The 21,306-nt window shown below is 40.7% G+C and overlaps 1 protein-coding gene across 5 annotated transcripts in view; it reads left to right on the top strand.

The window, feature by feature from the left end:
• The window catches only part of MTCL1 (microtubule crosslinking factor 1), a 511,680-nt gene that overhangs the window by 365,492 nt on the left and 124,882 nt on the right, over positions 1 to 21,306 (top strand). For all 5 annotated transcript variants that reach the window (XM_086964952.1, XM_086964953.1, XM_086964951.1 and 2 more), the window contains 2 exons: positions 429 to 521; positions 5,215 to 5,448. In XM_086964952.1, the coding sequence (XP_086821078.1) occupies positions 429 to 521; positions 5,215 to 5,448 (327 nt within the window). The remainder of the gene's footprint in view (positions 1 to 428; positions 522 to 5,214; positions 5,449 to 21,306) is intronic.

The raw sequence follows: 21,306 nt of genomic DNA, 5'->3' as shown, positions 1-21,306 counted from the left end.
ATGGGTGTCTCTAGATATGTTGGCCTGTGCACATGTTTTTTATTTGTGGCATATGTAGGTGGGTGTGTGTGTGTGTTTAGTGTGTGCCCTCGTGTGTACACACCATAAAAGAACCAAACGTCTTGGCTTTATTGGAATGCCCTATGTGAGTAGATTTATTGCAGATGTGTTTGGATGCACTGCTTATTGTAGAGATAGAATTTAGTTGTTTGATGCCAAACTAGCATTACTTTACATAAGTACTGTCTCTTGCTACGGTTCATTATTGCCTTTAGCTTTGGTAGCCACCAGAGTGTTTATGAATTACTAGACCTACTCTCTACCCCCTAAGTAGATGTCATCCCCACGGGTTTTTTTTTTGCTCTGTTGGAGCCCTGTCCATTGTGTCTGGCTGCATTGCTGATTGTTTTCCATGTTTGTCCAAACAGAATGTGTCACTTCGAGAGCTTCAGGTACATCTGGAGCAGGAGCGGAGACTCCATCAAGAGGAGCTTGAGACGGCGGAAAATAGGATCCTTCAGGTGAGCAGAACTGATCCTTCTCTTTCCCTGTTACCATCATTGCTGGGACTCCTTCAGTGGTCAAATTGTTAGACAACAGCTACATTATCATTCTTGAATAAACCGGCTAATTTACAAGTTAGGTGTAGGCACTGCATGTTGTGGTCTAGTTTGTTGAACGCCACTCAGCCTCTGGTGTTGTTCCTCCCCTGATACTATGGCTGAACAAGTAGTTTCTTTCATCCCAAGTCCATAAATGATACCTATTTATTATTAAGTGATAGCAAAATTATATTTTTGCACAAAAAAAGATAGTTAGACTACTCTGGAAATAAAAAATGAGTCCGCGAAAGGCATCATGACACTGACCAGCAAGCACAAAACCAAGCTGAAGAAATAGTGGAATTAGAACATTTTGAAGGCAAGGGGTTTGGTGCTGAACCAGGTATTGCGAAGAAGAAACTTGCAATAATTGGGTGCTGTTAGAAATTTGTTTTCCATTTGGCAGAGGTATGAACACTGTCCAAGCAGGAACCGCAATCCTAGTCAGGATAAGTCCTATACACTCCCTAAAATACCCTATACTCACCCTCTGGTAGCTTGGCACAGAGTAGTCAGGCTTAACTGAAGAGGCAATGTGTTAAGTATTTGTGCAAAACTTAGTACAGTGAAACAGTGAAAACCCCACACAAACGTATACCACATTAGAAAGATAGAGCTTAATTTATTGAACAAAAAAAGACCACAATGTGTAAAGTATTTGTGCAACACTTAGTACAGTGAAACAGTGAAAACCCCACACAAACGTATACCACATTAGAAAGATAGAGCTTAATTTATTGAACAAAAAAAGACCACAATGACAAACATCAAATGAGTAGAACCGAAGTTATGAATTTAAAAACATATCTTCAAATATAGTGCTTAAAAGCAGAAAGTGCAACCGGGGATATTTCTTCATGCTTGACCTGGTCAAACCCAAAAGTTCAAGCCAACCGCGAAGGAGCGCGGGCTGGATACAGGGACCAACCTTGTCCCACAGAAAAAGTACCTTGTTGCACTGTTGACGGGACCCTATGCGTGGAGCAGAGGAGGTGATGCGCCATCGTCAATCTCTTTGGACGTAGACAATGCATTGGTTCCAAGCCAGGCAACTCCAAATCAGTAGCGGCTTCTCGAGGGAGTGCTGCGGGGTGGTGAGGTGGGCGGGGGAGGGGCAGTGTGGTGGGTAGTAAACTCTGACATACGGCCGAACGGAGTTAAGTAACTAAATAAATAAATAAAACGAATTACATTGCACGCTCTGCAACGCCAAATGGCGATGCAGCGTGCGCAATGTATTTAAGAGTTTTTCACTACCAGGACATGTAAAAACTTAAAAGTACATGTCCTATCGTTTAGGTACACAGCACCCTGCCCTATGCACTATCTAGGGCCTACCTTAGGGTTGACGTCTATGTACGGTAATTAAAGGGGAATTTAAGGCTTGGCAAGGGATTTTAAATGCCAAGTTGACATGGTAGTGTAAACTGCACACATAGGCCACGTTTAAAGAGCTGCTTAAGTGAGTGGCACAATCAGTGCTGCAGGCCCACTAGTAGCATTTCATTTACAATCCCTGTGCACATGTAGTGTACTTTACTAGGGGCTTTCAAGTAAATGAAATGTGCCAGTTGTGGCTCAGCCAATGTTACCGTGTTTTAAGGAGTGAGCGCATGCACTTAACCACAGGTTAGCAGTGGTAAATCTCCCAGAGTCCTAAAACTAGCAAAGATAAGGTCAGAAAAAGGGGAGGATGAAAGCAAAAACTTTGGGGGTGATCCTAAGAAAAGGGCCATTTCAAACAGGTGCTATGATAGGAAAGCAATGGCTATCCAAATCTGTTAGAAGGAATAATCAGAACATATGTGATTCTGCACAAATTGATAGCTTTGGGTGGTAAGGGGTGAGTCCAGAACCAAAACAAGAAGGCCCAAGAGTATGTGATTAATCAGTGTAGTGTAGTTGACTGTGTTTAATGTTGCAGAATGACTAAGAAGAACCTGAACAGCAATGTCTCCAAAGTGATGAGTCTGCCACAGACGCTGACTATATGTCGGATGGTAAAAAAGTTGAACTTGTCGGAAAACGTTTGTTAGCTGCATTCGCTGCAAGCTTGACCAAGGGATGCAGGAGTGAGGTGGTGCCGCAGCTCTCTGGGTCCTACGTGTCCACATGAGGTTTTTAAGCACAGGAACTGTAAGGCCTTTTTAAGAATGAAGCTGGCAAAGCTGGCCCTAAAGTAACCGTTAAGGATAATAGTGACTGCCTACATCACTGCTGGAATCAATCAATCAATCAATCATAGACATTTATAGAGCGCTCTACTTACCCGGAGGGTCTCAAGGCGGAATAGATCTTGAAGAGTAGACCACAGGCACAAGTCATGTTTGGAGCCTGATTTCAGTGATTCTGAATTTGAGAGATTTTGGGATGATCAGTAACCAATTGGCAAGTTGACAAATAGGACTGGTAACCTCGCTAGAAGGGTGGAACAAACAGTGGATGTTTTTTCAGTCAAGACAAAGGCAATAAATTCACAAAGGTCCAAGGTCAAAAAGACAAATACATTTAAGAATTTCTTATACTAATTTGGAAAGTTTATGGGCAAGTTCAAAGTTCTACTGATGTTTTTATCTTAAAGCTCACAGGTTAAGCCTTAATAATGGTCAACTTGTTGTGATAATACAAGTGTTTATATGCAGATTTTTCCATCTCAGAATAAATAAGATGGCAGGTCCACCCATGTCAGCACAGAGGGCCACAAAAAATGTGTTTATTGAATCAATTATATGTTTGTAGTAGTTGAAAGCAAATGTGGTTTGGTGGCTAAAGCTTCACATCTTAAATCATCTCTAGCCCAAATTCTTCCCATCACCAATGGTGTTAAATTACTTTCCATCTGCACCCATCTCCTATTTGTCATCACTGAGAATAAATAATGTATCTAATGCAACATCACAGCCTAAAATTTGTTTGCTAAAACAGGAATTGAACAAGTTAACTGTGTGTGTCAGTACTCCATGTTTTCCACCTGCCATGTGCAAGAAATGTTTCTATTATGTAGGTAGCATATTCTGCATTTCGAGAAATGTTCACAACTCTTGTCAGGGTGAACCCTTAAAGTCTCTGAATTAATCCATCTGGTAACTGAGGTACAGAGCAGAAAGGCTTAACTTAGGGAAATGTAAGGAGTATCAAAAGAGTGAAAGTCAAAATGCAAATCAATAAAAACCCCAATGATAAGATTCCGGCAATAACCACCATAGCATACTTGTATAACCAATACCTGTGCATTCACTGCAAGGACATGTTAACATTAAGGGCCTGATTATGAGTTTGGTGGTCCTCCTGTCGGCCCGCCACTGCGTGCCAACTGGGGGACGGCCAAACCCATGGTGCACCCGCCCGCTGGATTACGAGTATAATCCATGGTGGGTGGGTGGTGCTGCGGCAATCTCACAGCATTGTTCTGTTAGACTCATAGGAGAGCCTAACATGCAGCCCGCCGCCATGAGTGTCGACTGCACGGTCCTACACGGTGTGGCATGCACCATATTGTTCACGCCACACCGTGCAGGAATGGGAGTGCAATGCCTAGGGGCACAACAAATGCCCCCCTGCATGCAACCCCAGGCCGTGGAGCAGCAGAGGGCCTTGTTAGGGCCCCCTTAGCTGCCTATCTGCCACCCTTTTCATGGTGGGCTCACCACCATAAAATGGGCGCTGGATAGGCAACTTGTAATATGCTCAGCACCACAAGCATATTTCAGGTCCTGACCACAGTGCCACTGCCACAGGATCTTGGATCCCGACGTACGCTGCAGTCCTATTGCAGTCTGACCTCCACACTCCAAATACTGCAGGCAGACCTGCAGTGGTGGCGGTGGTTGGACTGCCACCGCGAGTACGGCGGTCCTGTTGACCGACATATTCATATTCCGGTCCTAAATGTCTGTGTCCTATATTTAAATACCATGTGCACTGTCTTGTCGGCCATAAGGCATACATAGGGATGACTGATTAATGTGTGAAAGGAAGGTTTTGACCTGTCCAAATATTTTATTGTTAGGCTACAATGGTAGGCCTAAATCCATGTTTGTGCTGCCACTGTAGTGGATGGCACAGTAAGTGCTGCAGGCCACTAGTCCATGCCTCAATTACATTTTGTATAATAAACGAGGGACTTGTAGGCAAGTTAAATATTCCAATTAGGAGTATATCAATTCAACCATGTTTAAAAAGGGGCGCACAGACACTTTACCACTTGTTAGCTGGGGTAAAGTGTACAGAGTTCTAAAGCTAGCAAGAATACAGGGTCCAGCAAAAGGTGGGTGACCGCACAGAAAGAAAGGGCAGATTTCCTACACATTGCCATCAGAGGTGCCATTTTCCTGTCTAGGGCTTTCCTTTAAGGAAATAATGCGTGCTAGTAGGCCCTAAGACCCTTATCTGTAAAACTATGGGCTGAACATGGTGTCCCTGATGACATGGGGCCAGCTAGTAACCTTATCTAATTATGATGTAATTACTGTATTTATGGTACCACTTTCCATATTAGTATTCCAGAAAAGAAATTGCATGTGCACTTATTTTTTATTTTACGAACAAAAAAGGCCTTGAGAATTTTCAAGATGGAAAATAATACTCACTGTGTGCTTGTTTCCCATCAAAGCTGGAGGAGGAGCACTTAAGCAACCTGCGGAGGAAAGATTTGGAGGTGCAGAGCCTGACTTTACAAAACAAGCTGGAAGAGAAGGCCTGGAGTCAGGAGAAGGGGCTACTGAAGCAAGAACTGAGGCACTTCAAACAGAATGTGTTCCTCCTCTATATCAAACTAAAGTGGCTCTTGAAACACTGGCGGCAGTGCAAGAAGGTGGATGAAGATATGGGGGACGACTTGATTGAGGTAAATGTCTTATCGTTGGAGCAGGAAAAAAATGTAATATGTTTAAATTATCTTTACAAATATTATCAGGAATTGAAAAACTAGCATGTTGGTTGATCAAACACAGCACTGCTCTGTTAAGTCTAAATACATCCATTGACTTACAGTAGTATGCAGTCCATCACTGATTTCTAGAAAGTGGCTAGTTGGAACCTAAATTGTTATGCTTGAAGACCATGGGCCTGATTTAGTTTGGAGATCAGGTTACTTCATTCCACAGGTGACCGATATAATGTCTGCTTTACCACAGGTGCCTTCGAATGTAATGCATTTGCAATAAGGAGGACATGATATCTGTCATATTTGGACGGATTAACCCTTCCACAAAGCTCTCAATCGGGCCCTATCCGCTCTCTAAGGCGTTGAGTTGCTATAATATGTGAAGGAGAAAAATGTAATTTTAGTCTCGACGTAGAGGTGAAGTTAGTGCTTTGTTATTAACTCAACGTTAGGGGAAGGGGTTCAAACCATAGTAGAACAGACAAGTCTTTTGTGATTCTAAATTACAACGCTGCTCTTTAGGAACACTGGCTTGTGCTTATAAAACATTGTCTTAGATTTTAGGTGTTTTAGTTTTATTCATAGTACGGATAGCTTTGTTGAGAGAGTATTTTTGCTCCTGGATTTGACGGTAATTTGGCATTATTTTCTGAAATCATTAAAACAGTGTGTGGTCAAAATATCGATGCAAAAATATCAGAAAATAAATTTCATGATGCACAATATATAATTAATAAGAATAGTGTGTTTTGAGGTAAGTAATATCATTTTAAATATTGTGCACAAAGCCTTGTTTGGATCAGGGGCTGCATATCTGCGGTGGAGACTGGCTTTCTATCGACCAGCCCGCTCTTTGCGTTCGGAATCCCTCTATAAAGCGGTGGTCCCGCGGGTGAGGAAGGCTCGCGTGGGTGGGCGTTCTTTCAGCTGCAGAGCTCCCCAGCTGTGGAATTCGCTTCCCCTTTCGCTTCGTAGCACTGCTAACTTGCTCCAGTTCAGGAAGAGCCTGAAGACCTGGCTTTTTAATCTTTAGTCTGTTTTCTTTTCTGTTTCTTCCTTTCTTCCTCATTTCTGCTGTGTTGTGTTATTTTTACTTGAGTTGCAGGTGGAAAGCGCTGGGACACTCCTTTGGAGTAGCCGTGCGCTATATAAAAGTCACATAACATAACATAACATAACATATTATAGGTTAGTATCTTTTTCAATAATATTGTTTGTAGAAATATTGTTTTTAATAATTTGACTGTTTTAGTACATAAATTAATTTTGAGATGTTTAAAGATTTTTTTCTTTGAAACATAGATGGTAATTTTAAATGATTTAGATTTTGTTATTACATTTTTTATAGTAATCTTTAATGTTGTAGCGGGTTGTTGGGTTTATCGGGCCATAGGGTGGTAAGTTGATAAGACATAATTCATAATTAATTGTTAAAATGTAATTGATTTTAATTATGTGATTAATTAAATATTTTTTTTACTTCTATTTTAGTTGCTGACTAATAGGTTTGTAGGGGCCTAGGATGGGAAGTTAATTAAGTAATAATGAGTAATTTACAATTTATAATTAATTTTTAATTATGTAAAATGTGGAATACTGATTTATGTTACTGATATTTTAGTTGTGGGATGGTAGGCTTGTACGGCTGTAGGGTGGGAAGTTAATACATTAATAATTAATCATGAACTATTTAATTTCATTTTACATATTTAAATTATAGAAAAACTATTTATTTTATTTGTGGGCTGCTAGGATTGTGTGGGTCTAGGCTGGAAAGTTAATTATGTAATAATTGTTAATTATTTAATTGGTTGTAAATATGTAAATTATGGAGTGCTTTTTTAAAGTTTATATTTTAGGTGTGGCTTGCTAGGTTTGTAGGGATATAGGGCGAGGAAGTAAATTAATAATTGAATAATAATTGATTGATAATTATTTCATTGAGTCGGAATTATGTAATTTGACAGTTTGTTTATTACAAACGTATATTTTTATGCAACTTAATAATGTTTATATTGCGAGTTTATTATTTTTTCTTCATCCATGGTGTTACTTGTATATGTAATGTGTTTGAAGTGAAGTACTTTTGTTTAGACTGCAGTAGGAGTAGTAAGATTAACCTCTTTTCAATTCAACACTTTCCCTACTGTTGTGCTGTTTGAAGTGGGAATAGAGAATTATTCCCCCCCCGAAATTCAACGCTTTTTCTACTGTTGCGCTGACTGGAGTGGGAATAGTACATTTCATACCTCCCAAATCCAATTGTTTCCCTACCGTTGCACCCGACTGGAGTAGGAATAGTAAATGTTACCCCTCCAAAGTCCAACATTTTCCCTACTGTTAAATGCACTAGAGTGGTATTTGTTTATTTGATATTCTTAGACACCAAAAGTGTTCATAATGTTGGTTAAATAGAGTTTGGCATATTTGTATATTTTACCTTTGTTTTTATGTTAAATGTATTTTAATGTTTAGAGGATTTTTTCTAATTGTTTTTTTATTTTTTATATTTTTTTATTGTGTATATTAATATACTTTTTCTTGATTTTCTTTTCTTGATTTTTATGGTTTTGAGTATATATGATATATATAAAAATATTTATTTTACAGTACATTCATTTTAATGATGTACATTTATTAGTATATATATATACATATATATATATATATATATATATATATATATATATATATATATATATATATTGAGTTCCACAAGTTGCCAATTTAGAAAGCACTCCCCACAAGGTTTTCAAATGCACTGGGACAGTCTTCGTGCAGCACAAGTAATTTGATCAACACACGCCTTGCCTGACGCGTTTCAGAGTAAACACTCTTTCCTCAGAGGCAGCATGTAAAACAAAGTTCGTTCTGTGAAAAACTCCAACTAACAAGTTCCCTCTAATTAATCTCCTGCCCAGCTGGGCCTGAAGCAAAGAATCACGGGAGTTGGAGTCATATTTTAATCCCAAGTGGTTCCGGACACAGAACCTGTAAAATATAAAGTACATATTTTCCTTTTGGTAGCATTGCTTGCACAAACATCAAAAGATTGTCCCAAACTCAAAGCGCCACTTGTAGCTCCAAGGCGTCACTCACGCAGAATGTCACTGCATTTGCATATTATAACTGCAAAGGTGCTATCCCCGACCTGGCAGGCCGTAATACATTGAGTTCCACAAGTTGCCAATTTAGAAAGCACTCTATAACGTGGCTGAAACCTATGGTTTTTTCAGTGAATTTCAAAGGTTTTGTAACTGATAATTTTTAAATGTATTAATTGTTATATTTATTTTATACTGATTTACTACATTGTTTTAAAGTATTTATTTTTAGATCTTTTATTTTTTAAATGACATTACATATTTTTAATACAAATTGAAAAAAAATGTTTTAAAAAATATTGAAATTGTAATATTTTTTATTTTTATTTTATATTTTTTTAATTTATATAGCAGGCAATGGTATCCTATGGAAGGAAATTCAAGATACTGGCAAGTACGGTTAAAATTACTTTTCAGGGACAGTAGTGAGCTGAAAGATGCAACTCTGAGGTCTCTCCTGATAACAGGTGAGTAAATCGGAATTCGTAGTTCGGCTGATTTTAGAGGAATATTTGTAAGTTTAAAAAATCGACACAAACTTTTTCAGCAAAAAGCAGGCAATGATATCCTATGGAAGGAAATTCAAGTTTCTGGTAAGTATGGTTAGAATTACTTTTCAGGATCAGTACTGGGCTCAAAGATGCAGCACTGAGGTCTCTCCTGATAACAGGTGAGTAAATCGGAATTCGTAGTTTGGCTGATTTTACTTTGGTCCACTTTATATAGAGCCACTTTCCTACACCATCCCTTCCCTTCACCACTGTCTAAACGCGCCCTGTGTCCAATTTAATTTGGGAGATTAAGTCCTATTGAATCCTGAGGGTCCCTAGGTTCCAACTAGCCCACCAGGTACCTCCAGTAGGCGCCACAGAGCTGCATTGCAGAGAGGTGTAAAAAGGGGAATGGCCTATGAATACCTCTCTGCAACGCAGCTCCCTGGCGCATACTGTAGGTACCTGGTGGAATAGTTGGCCCCCAGGGACCCTCAGGATTGAAGAGGAATTAATTCCACAACTTAAAACTAGCCACAGGGCGTGTTTGCACAATGGTAAAGGAAGGGGGTGGGGCCTGAGGTGACATGTGTGCAAACACACCCTGTGGTGCGTTTTGAAATGGGGAATTCCTCTTCAGTCCTGAGGTCCCCTGGGGGATGGGGCCCTCCTTCCCACAATTTACAAAGCCCTGGGGGTGGTGGTCCCCGGGGCTGGGGGTCCTTCAAGGACCCCCCAATATGAATATTTAGTGCCCCGGGGAGGTGGAGGTCCCTGGGTCGTGTGGAGGGTCTTGAGCCCCCCTCACTAACAGGGTATATTTAAAAAAAATAAAGCCCTGGGGGCTGGCGGTCCCCGGAGCCACGGGGGGCGTGAGCCCCCCGCCATTCATTTTTCTAAGCCCCGGGGGTGGCAGTCCCCAGGTCCGAGGGGGCCTGAGAGCCCCCCAACTAATTTTAAGAAGCCCCAGGGTGGCGGTCCCCGGGGCAGGGGGAGGCCTGAGAGCCTCCCCACACCAAATTTTTAGAAGCCCGAGGTATGGCGGTCCCTGGGGCTGGGGGGGCCTGAGAGCTCTCCCTCCCAATTTAAAGAAGCCCTGTGGGGTGGCGGTCCCCGGGGCTGCGGGGGACCTTGAGCCCCGCGTATATTATGATAAAGCCCCGGGGGTGGCGGTCCCCGGGGCAGAGTGCGGGGGATTGGGCCCCCCCACACTTTTTTCATTATGCCCCCCAGGGGCTAATTATCATCAAAGTGCGGGAGCCCACACTTTATTTTTTTTTATCAGCAAGATCCGCACATCCTGCATGGATTTTGCCGATTGAAAAACAAAAATTTAAAAATAGAATTTGGGGGGCCTTGGGGGTCCTTTTGGGACCCCCTGAACAGGCCTAGGGGGTTTCTACCCTACTCCCTTTTCGCTTATTTTGTGTTTTTTTATAGGTTTCCTGTGCCTCGGTTTCCAACACTTCCTTATTTGGAGTGTTGACAGCCAATTAGAATACAGCTCGTGCACGGGAGGGTCCGCGGATCCTCCGAGGCCATAGATATATATGTACTTTTAAATGTCATTTTCTCAAAAACTACTAAACGGATTTACACCAAATAAGCAAAAGGCACGTGTCTGAACCAAGGACTACAACTTTGCCAAATTTGGTGTAATGCAGTTCAGGCTGTAGTCGCGAAGATTGGTACCTATGGAAAATTGCATGGGGAAAACATGTTTTGGGACCCCCCTTTTTTCTCAGCCCCCGCTTCACGAATCACCCCAAGACTTTCAGGATAGGAGCGGGCCGGAGCGCCCCACCAAGTTTGAAAATTTTGCGAAGATTCGTCAACCGGCGCCAAAGTTATTCCAAATAGAATGTTGTGGATTTCCTATAGAAAATAGGCCCTAACTATATCTACCTACTGGCGACCGCCAGTAGTAATATATATCCATTCATACTAATAAATGTAAAAATGTAATACTGTGAAATATTTTTATATATATATATATATATATATATATATATATATATATATATTCATAGTAATACCTTTAAAATATAAAAATGTCATATATTTTTATTTTCACACTACTGGGCTGATTACAATGTGGCATGGAAAGCCTTCTCAGTTTAATTTCCGACGGCCGCGTTAGAATTCTGGTGGACGGCTGGCTTCTGACAAGTTCAAGGAGCCCATAGGCAAGTCTGAGGACGGCCCATCTTCGTCCCATTTCCCTACTTCCAGCTTTTTGCAAACTTACTGAGAAAGCTGTCAATAAACAACTCACTGCTTTCTTGGAAGCCAATAACATCTGGCATCCCAACCAAGCTGGCTTCAGAGCTCAGCATTCAACAGAATCAGCCCTAATCTTCTCCTCTGAAACCGTCCGTGCAGCACTAGATTAGGGAAAGAAAGCAGTCCTGATCCTGTTAGACCTGTCCGCGGCCTTTGACACGGTGTCCCATACCATTCTGTTGGACCATCTAGCCGCGGCAGGAATTGCCGAAACTGCACTGAGCTGGATAAAAAGCTTCCTTGCAAATAGGAGACAAGTGGTGGTCTTAGGACAGTACAGGTCAGAAGAAAAGTTAGTAGGCTCTGGAGTCCCCCAAGGCTCCTGCCTGAGCCCCACACTCTTTATTATATATATGGCTCCACTTATCATCCTCCATTTCATCCTTCGGCATAGATACCATTGCATACGCTGACGACACGCAGCTCATTCTGGTGTTGGAGAATGACACCCGTGAAGCCGAAACAAAGCTCCAAAACTGCCTTACCGCCACGTTTAAATGGATGAACCTAAATCATCTCAAGTGCAATACTGGGAAAACTGAAATTCTACCTTTCGGCAAAGGAAATACCTTCAACCCCACATCCTGGTGGCCTGAGGACGCCATTGCCCCCCCTAGTCCTCCTCAGTCCTTAACCTAGGGCTCAGATTTGACCCCTCCCTGAGCTTCAAACAACAAGCTACTGCCGTAGCAGGGACCTGCTTCGGAATTATTAAAGGGCTCAGGAAATTTTTCGACCTAATTCCCATTTCCGCAAGGAAAACGGTCGCTGTAGCCCTCATTACCTCCCGCATCGACTATTGTAATAGTCTTTATGCAGGGACAAACAGAGAAGTCTGCCACAAATTACAAACTGTACAACATGCTGCAGCCAGACTAGTGTTAGGATGGAAAAAGAGAACCTCGGCCACAGCAGCAATGAACATCCTTCACTGGCTGCCCATCTACAAAAGGGTGCTCTTTAAAATTCTACTGATCACTTTCAGGGCTTTCAATGGAAATGGACCCAACTACATAATGAAAATGTTCAAGCACTACAGCCCCACGCGATGCCTCAGGTCTCAAGGGGCTAATCTTCTCACCATTCCAAAATTTAGACTTAAGACGAAAGGAGGAAAATCCCTGGCGGTACTAGGCTCCAAGGCCTGGAACCTCCTTCCCTCTCATCTCCGTCAAATCCCCACAGAAGCAATTTTCAGAAAGGCCCTCAAAACCTTGGATCTTCATTCTCTCCGAACAGCAATGTAAAAACCTAGTCTAGATACCCCTATCTCTCCATAACTACCAGGGTTCTTAAATCTCTTCTATAGCGCAAAGATGCTCCTTGGAGTGCAACCAGCGCTTTATAAAAACCCTGTCACATCACATAATCCTAAAGGGTGGCCTTTCCACCCTTGGGATTATGATACTCCGTCTCAGGCAGGCTTTCCATGTCTGTTTTTCCAACATGAGAAGCCTGTCGGAGAGTGAGTTTGGGTACACCTAGCATGGACCCCTTGCCTCCACATCCTCCGGTTTGGAGCCGTGGGGGGGGGGGGGTGTGCAGGGATTAACACCACCTCCCATTTCACTATGGGAGCACCGGTTTACGGCCGTGATTCATGCTCCCATAGGGAAATGTCAGAATGCAACTGAACATGTCTCGCCGGTTGGACAGAACGATTAGAGGACTACGATGGACGCCAGAATGGGAGGACAAAATATTGCTATATGCGGATGATATCCTGCTTTATCTTTCCAATCCCCGGGTTTCACTGATTAATTTTCTTGCTGTCTTGGCCATATTCGGGAGACACTCGGGTTTTGCCATTAATTGGAATAAGTCTGTCCTATTTGTGATCAGTGGGGACCCACCAGAAATCCCGAGCTACTATCCCCTCCGGATAGAAAAAACGGGCTTTAGATATCTAGGAATCTTTGTTACCATGGACCCGAAGCTGCAATACGATACTAATCTGCGGCCTCCGTTGACTCGCTTCACCAGGATGTGGAGAGATGGAAAGAATTGCCGCATTCCCTGTTGGGACGCGCTACTCTATTTAACCCCTTCGATGTTCATGACGGAACGGTTCTGTCATGAACATCGGTTGAGCTCATTAGAATCTTCAGCACAGCGCGAGAATTCGCGCCGCGCTGAAGGTGTTAAAATGATGGCGCTGCCCCGGTTCAAAATGCTATGGATCCGGTGCCTCCCTCGTACTTCAGGGATGTAGAGTCTCTTCAGAGGCGGCTCTCTGGGGGGGAAGACCACGTATTGCTTTTTCCAAACTCATACTTCCTTGGTATGATGGGGGAATTGGTTTACCTGATCTCCGTAAATACTACTGGGCCTCCCAACTGACGACGATTAATCATGCGGTCTATGGGTCACCCTTGGACCCCGGGTATGCCATGGATCGGGCCCAAATGCCCGGACGTGATTATATGAGAGCTCTTTACGATAAACGTGGTAGGATCTCCCTCATTGGACCGGTGGCGCACGCAGTTTGGGTGTGGCATGCGGTCAACCGACATCTTAAATGGGATGGGAAGATTACACAGGCCACTCCTCTTTGGAGCTCTGAGGCCTTAGGTAAACTGTGGAAAACAAGGGGCTTTGACCGATGGGACCTCATCGGGATTTCGAGAGTGAAAGATGTGTGGGGGAAAGACGGGATCCTCTCGTTTGAGACCTTGTAAAATAGCTATCAGCTAAGTGAGAACGTGAGATATAGGTATCTGCAGATGAGGCATGCCTTGCTGAGTAAATATTCCCCGGGGCACTACGCCTCCCGAGGCTTCTCCGCTAGAGGATCGAGTGCTGGATGGACACCTCCCCACCAAAACTATCTCACTGATTTACAGAAAATTGATAAATCATATGGAGGATCCACTAGCGACACTCAGAGAGCAATGGAGTGCAGACGGCTTAGTCATTGATGATGAAGATTGGAGGGAGGCGGTGTCATCCCGTAAAACAGTGGCCGTCCAGATGAGATTAAGGCTAGTGCAATTGAAGATTTTACATCTGTCCTATCTGACGGGGCCTCGATTGGTACAAATGGGTTTGACAGGTGCAGGAGAGGATGTGGAGAGACTGGAACATTTATGCATATACTGTAGCACTGCTCAGAGATACAGCTTTATTGGGCGAAGAAACATGAAGAATTCTGAGAGGTTTTTGGGGATAGAGATACAGACAGAGGCTCGACATTGTATATTGAATGTTTGGGAGCCCTCGGACCTCACAACGCATGGGAAACAATGGGTGACACTGGCATGTATGATTGTCAAGCGCAACATTGTGCAGTTATGGGGTGCTGCTCAGGCGCCGCAGCTTAGTAATGGATGGAAGATCTGGATTGGAGTATGTTTAGGGAGAGATCGGTATATGTGGCTAGGCGTCGCCCTGGAAAGTGGGGGAGAATCTGGGGTGCATTTAATAGCTATGGAGGAGACATTTCCGTCCCTCCGACTGTGCAACCTGATGTTGGGGCGTTAAAATCTCCATGATACTACAGAAATCTAACGTATCCATTGTGATGGTTGGTAATGTTTAAGTGAATATTATCGCCTGATGCTTATTATTTAATTTTGTGTTTGTTAAATAAAAAGATTTAAAATAATATATATATATATTTCTAGTCCGATATTTTTGTACTTACCAGTATAAGTATAGGATCACGATATTGTGGTAATTATTTTGACACAATATTTTTGTCAATGATATTGTTTAGCACGATATTGTGTCCGTGATGCATTAAAACCCTTCAAGCTTATAAAACTTTACTATCTGCACCAGCCATTTGTATGTTGTTATATTCTAATGGAGGTTGAAGGTGACATTTTCTTATTGTCACAGGGTAACAGACCTCTATATAGGGAATGATCTGGAACAATAACCCTTATATCTATCACAACTTCCTCCTCCCTGCTCCAATTTCGAAAAAAGCTGAAGACTCGCTTAGTTAAAGGTCATCATGGTGCAGACACAGTACTCAAACCAGCCACCGCGTTATCATATGCTAGCCATACCTTTGCTTTTGACGCTGTACAACATTCTGCTGCATTTTAGCTAGGTTCCGGCTACGTAGATGCCTCATATATACATACAAAATAAGACTGACCTTAGCATGAGCATGATATTATTTGTCATGAGCATGATATTATTTGTTTATGGTGGGTAGGAAGGGCTCTGTGCCTTATGCATCAATGCCTGTTGGAACACAGCTACTGCCTGCTTTGGACATATTTCTTTGCTTACTGCCACTGTTCTACCTACAGTCTATAGGTCCTGGTGATGTCATCCAATCAGGTTTGCCGTGAATGTTGATCAAATGATTAAAGAAAAAACATGAATCACAAACAAACTCACTCCTTTAAAGATTTGATGGAGTATGATGCATCTACTTGTGTGCAAGCTTTAAAGGAGGCATTGACTGTTAAATTGATCAGATAATGACTGTTAAACAGGTTTTTATTATTGAAGCCTGGTTATTGAGTCGTGGCCAATTGGACATATGAGCACAAAAAAATAACATTAGCAGACCAGATTTGTAGAACAATAATGAGACTTAAGAAAAGTGCCCAATTGACTCTAAAAGCAATAACATTCTGAAAGGGAATTGGGGAGTGATTAAATAAAGCAGGTGCATTGAATATCAAATATGTTGGTGAGAATTAAATAATAACTTCTGAATAGGAGTATGCATGAATGTTTGCCCATATGACATTGAATGTAATTTGGCTTTTAAATACTGAGAACAGATTCCACTAGAACTAGCAGAATTTAAGGTGAAGAATCAAGTCAGCTTCAACTTACCCTGTGAGGTTGTATTTTTAGTTTTCACATACTTCATACTTTTCACTGCAAGTATTATCAAATATTGACATTGATCATTCTTATTTCATCAGTTATTGTAAACTCGTTGGTGTGTCCAGCAAGTACTACCAGGAACAAATTACAGACCTATTAGTTAAATTTACTGCAAATGCTGATGATATTTTATTGTGATTCGGAACCCACCACCTCCATTCCAGCTTTCTTTAAGTTACATAAAAGATTATGCCGGAGTTTCTGGATATAAATTAAATATTGATAAGTCAGAAATCATGCCACTAAATAAATATTGTTTTAAATAGAAGTTTGGAGATTCTGGATTTACATGAAATTCCAAAGACAACAAATGTTTAGGGATTCACTATTCCACTTCTGTAAAGAATACAATTAATATCAATTTCAGTTGCTTTTCAGAACAAAATATGTACCTTGTCTGAGCAATGGTCACCCTTATTTCTCTCTTGGTTGGGCAGATTGGACACTGTTCAGATAATTATGCTCCCAATCATCAATTTTTATCTTTCAATCCTCCAAGTCAAACTCCCTCAGTAGATTTTTTAAAACCATAAACAGTTTTCTCTTCACATTTTTATGGAATAAAAAAACAGGTATGTACATCACTCTCAGAATTAAAGAAACCTAAGGATTCGGTGGCGTGAACTTTCCTTGCTATTCCAAATATTATTCTGCTTTGAAAGAAATGTGGCCTCTGCTATCAGAAGGTAGTGCTCCCTTCATGGTTTAGCTTCATCTGGAAGAATCGGCAATCTATTCAACAGGCGGTCTTCATATCGCAACAACCCAAACATTTCTCCTCTTGTGCTCTCCCTAATTCAGTTGTTTTAATCAAACTTATTATTGCCAAATCCTTTTCACCATTGCAGCATTTTTAGACTCTGGCAGAATAAACATATTAAACTATCCCATTGATCAATTATCTCGGGGAGCTAGATTGCTGGGGGAATCCTCTATGGGCTTCAATTACTATCCTCGAATGACTTCTTTTTTACTGAACTTCAAATTAAATAGAGTATATATTCCAATTATCAGTCTAAATTTGAGTTGCTAAAGCAAACTATTTATCAACATAAATCTACACTTCATTCTTCTAATACTCCTATCCCTAGTACTTCTCCCAATGTTCTTGGTTTCTCCAACCTCTACACAGCCTTTTACATTTATAAACACCTGTATAATTTCCTTACATCACGCCCTAAAACCAACATAGAGACACTATAGGAACAATATTTAAACTGTGTGTTTTCATATCAGCCCAGGAGTGCTACATGGTATAACATCCATAATACATTATTCTCAGCTAGCACCACTCAAACAATGTACTACTTCTATAAAAGGTGATTTTTTTACCCCTGCTGCTCTCCATAAATGCACTAATGATGCAAATGATAAACATTAGGCTTGTGGCTCTGAAAATTCTATTGTCCACCAGTTCACACTTTTTGGTTTCACGTTTGGGATATAATTTCACAAAGATGTCCTATCTCCTTTCAATTTGATTTATTGTACCTTTTTTAGGTAGTTCTTCAGCGATCTGGAAAAATAAATTTATGTTGATAAATTTGCTCATTTGCTTTGTGCTATTGCCATACAAATAATTGCTTCAAGCTAGAAGGATGCCACAATGTTCTTTTTCTAGATGGTTGAACATAATTTACCACAATCATAGACTTGACAGAGCAAGCGCTATGTAAACTCAGAATTTAATTCAGAAAGATTTACTTTGGCTACCATTCACTACATATTTGCCTTGTCTTCACGTTCCATCTTCTTATGCAAATGTCATTTTGCAGCCTCCACGATTCTTAAAGTATATGGTTCATCTAGCTCTTATTTTTTGCGCAATGTTTATATTATTGCAAAGATTGCTGACATTTAATGAAAGATCTCTCTTTTTCTTCTACTAGGGCTCTATTTATTTTTAAAATCTCATCTTTTATATCTTCGGTATTTCTTCTGTCTTTTTCCTTCCTTTTTGCATTCATTTTCTTTTCTCTTAATTCTCATTTGAAAATAAATGTAATTCATTCAAACGCTATGTTTGAATGATAACTTTAATTGCATGCCTCTGTATTGTTCTTAACAGCATTGTAATAGATTTACTTATAAGTTAGGTAATTACTACAACAGTGTTACACTTAGTGTAATTATTATTGTTGATGTTTCTTCTTTTCTGGTTATTGTATTTTTTCTAAGGAAGCATTTTTCATACATAAATATAATGACCTGTTTTTAGTTATAAAAGAGCTTTCAAAAGACCCCGTTTCTTAGTGACCTGAGTTTAAAACAAGGTATTGTTAGTATAGTGTTTATTTTCAAAGGCGAAAAAGATGTTTTAGTCATTAGAAATCTATAAAATACACATTTTTAGATGAGCTGGGAACCGGGAGTTTTGATCTGAGGGCCAGATCCTAGAACTGAAGTATACTGAGTTTTCATCCAATTAGTAAGCTGTTTCCTGGAACTTTTTTAAAAATATGGACCTTTGCTGGGTGGTGTGGGGGGCTTTGACATTTGTTTGGGTGGTATGAGGTTGAAAGTGTTTATGTATGGGTCAGATCTAAAGTGAGTCTACCAGTCTAACATTGATGTTATTAAGGATCGAAGAGTCCACAGGTTAGAGAAGCCTTTAATCATATTATGAAGTTTAAGGTAGTGAGCTTTATCTATTTGCAACTCGCTGATATTACAAAACTGCTTTATGTATTAGAAGCTTCTTTTGAAGAGATTTTGGTGTCTATGGTTTTCCCTAGTTGGATTAAAATCCTAATACACATTGTATAGCTGCATATATATTTATTTTGATTTATTATAGGTCTTTAGTTGTAGGGGACATTCTTGGCATGAATCCCAAAAATATGTAAATCTCTGCATGTTCAAACTTAACTAAATAGTGGAAAGTAGAAATGTAAGACTTCTTGAAAAGCCCTGAGGTGCTCACAATGGAACTGTAAGCTTTTCACAAATTTCTTACATGTGCAAAGTTTGTGTGCCGTGGAAAATCTGCCTGGGGGAGTTAGTACATTTGTAAAATATCACTAAAAAGTGGTTTTCATTTTTTCTTCTAATGGAAAACTTTCTTTAAATGAAGTCTTCCCACCACCCATATGTCGTGCAAAAATTAAGGTGTTCCATGTCGTTTTCCCACTTCCTACTCCACTTAAACACTTGACTATCTTAATTGAACGTTTAGAAGAAAACTGTGGCAACGGTAAAGTGGATATTTTCCTCAATTTCATCGATCATGCCTCTGAAAATACTCTGTTTGTCACTGAAGACTGCAGAAAAATCAGCAAACTTGGTGCATCTTATGTGCTCATAACTAGTATTACGGCACATAGACTATTTCTTTAAGGATAGTACTAGATGTTGTGTGCAGAATGTTTAACTTTTTCTGGTATGTCTTAAATTCAGAAACCGTTTGAATTCAGGCCATGTGTATATAGATCAATAATTATGGGGACTGTTTCACAAAACAAGAGGTGAAGAATGGCATGATTCACTAATAGCACTAATAGCAGTATTGCAATTCAAACCACAAAAATATTGAATTACTAGTAAACCACACTGCAATATTGGTATATGGCATCTTGTCTGCTCAGAGGGATGAGGATCAGTTCCACAGTGGGAATGCCTTGCAAAAAGGATGAGCAGCCACAAACCTTTGAGTTTGTGGGTATCCACAAATGTTTCAATGCCCATTCCAACCCTAAAAACTGAGATATTTAATCCTGACAATATCAGAAGCAAATCTGTATCCACAATGGAAATGGAGAAGAACACCCACAGAACTGGTGGTTGTCTCAATTGGAAATCACTTGCCAAAAAGATTGAAACAGGTCCAGAGGCACTGGTCAGGTGTGGGTCATGGGCAGAGGTATAGGATATTCGATACATGAGGCAGGTTCGTGGAAGAAGGGCAGGAGGACCAGGGCAAGGAACACATCTGGAATTCAGAGATGGGATCAGAGACCGCTCACATCCAGTGCCTTTCATCCAACACCATGATTTGAGGTTCACGGGTGGGTGGTGCAAGACCTGGAAGCGCCCACATTGGTGTGGGTTACTGAAAGAAAGCTTGCACTGGCCAGAGAAGAGAGCAGAGTGACATTTTAAAAGGTGGTAATGCATTGGTGCACTGTTAGAATGTAGGGGGAAAGCAGCAAAGTACAAAAGAAAACCAGCTAACAAGGGTGTCCTGTCTTAAAAATCTGTAAATATACGTGTGAGCCTACTTGGTTTGAATCAGTTGAAAATTGGGATATTTGACACACATCTAGAAACCCAGTACTGAAGCTAGCATTTATTAAATTACTACTTTTCAGAGCCTGATATGTTAGGGTGCTGATTAAACAGATAAGGGAAAGGAACACAAGTCATTATAGAAAGCAGTACTAATATCATTAGCTTTAATTAGATGTTAGCACAAGGAGCCCACGCCGAGGGATTAGATGCAGTCAGCAGCTGCACTCTACACGGAGATCAGATTACTGATGAATTTAAGATAGAGAGGCACAAGTGGGGTTTATATTTAGGGGTCTGGTTTGGTTGCTACAATGAAAGTCAAGCAGTGAATTAGTCAGCTGAAATTTCAGCTGGGATAATGTTTTGATCCCTAAAAAGCCCTAGGAGTTTTCATCCGGGATTAGAACATTGCACACAAGTTGTTAGAATTAAAAACAAAAAATCTCTGCTATTAGTTTTTTTTTTACAACAGTTGCGATTCCTTGTTTGAATGAATATTGGGAAGAAGTCGAAGGGTTTGTTTTCTTTCCTGATCTCATGTTACAACAGAGGGAGAGCATCGTTTGACCCCATAGATATTCATGATGCATGATAGCTGCCACCCACAATATTCTCCTTCTGCTTTCATTGTTGTTTTTGTGTTTCTAGAGAAATTCTACCCCATCCACTTTTGTAGAAGTTTGCCATTGTGCTGCCTGAATTCAGAATTCAAGTTAGTCCATGCTTTTAAATAGAATTGTTCATATATATAAATATTTTCACACGCTACTGTGCTATTGGTGAAAAGCATGAAAGGACCACAAAACTTGAACTGCGGTGCCTCAAGTGGCGGGTGTTCTCACTAAATTAATTTTTGTATC

This window comes from Lissotriton vulgaris, chromosome 4_1 (assembly GCF_964263255.1).
Source record: "Lissotriton vulgaris chromosome 4_1, aLisVul1.2, whole genome shotgun sequence".
In the NCBI taxonomy this organism is placed as follows: domain Eukaryota; kingdom Metazoa; phylum Chordata; class Amphibia; order Caudata; family Salamandridae; genus Lissotriton; species Lissotriton vulgaris.
The sequence above is the reverse complement of the archived record's forward strand: the minus strand, read 5'-3'. Positions and strand labels throughout refer to the sequence as shown.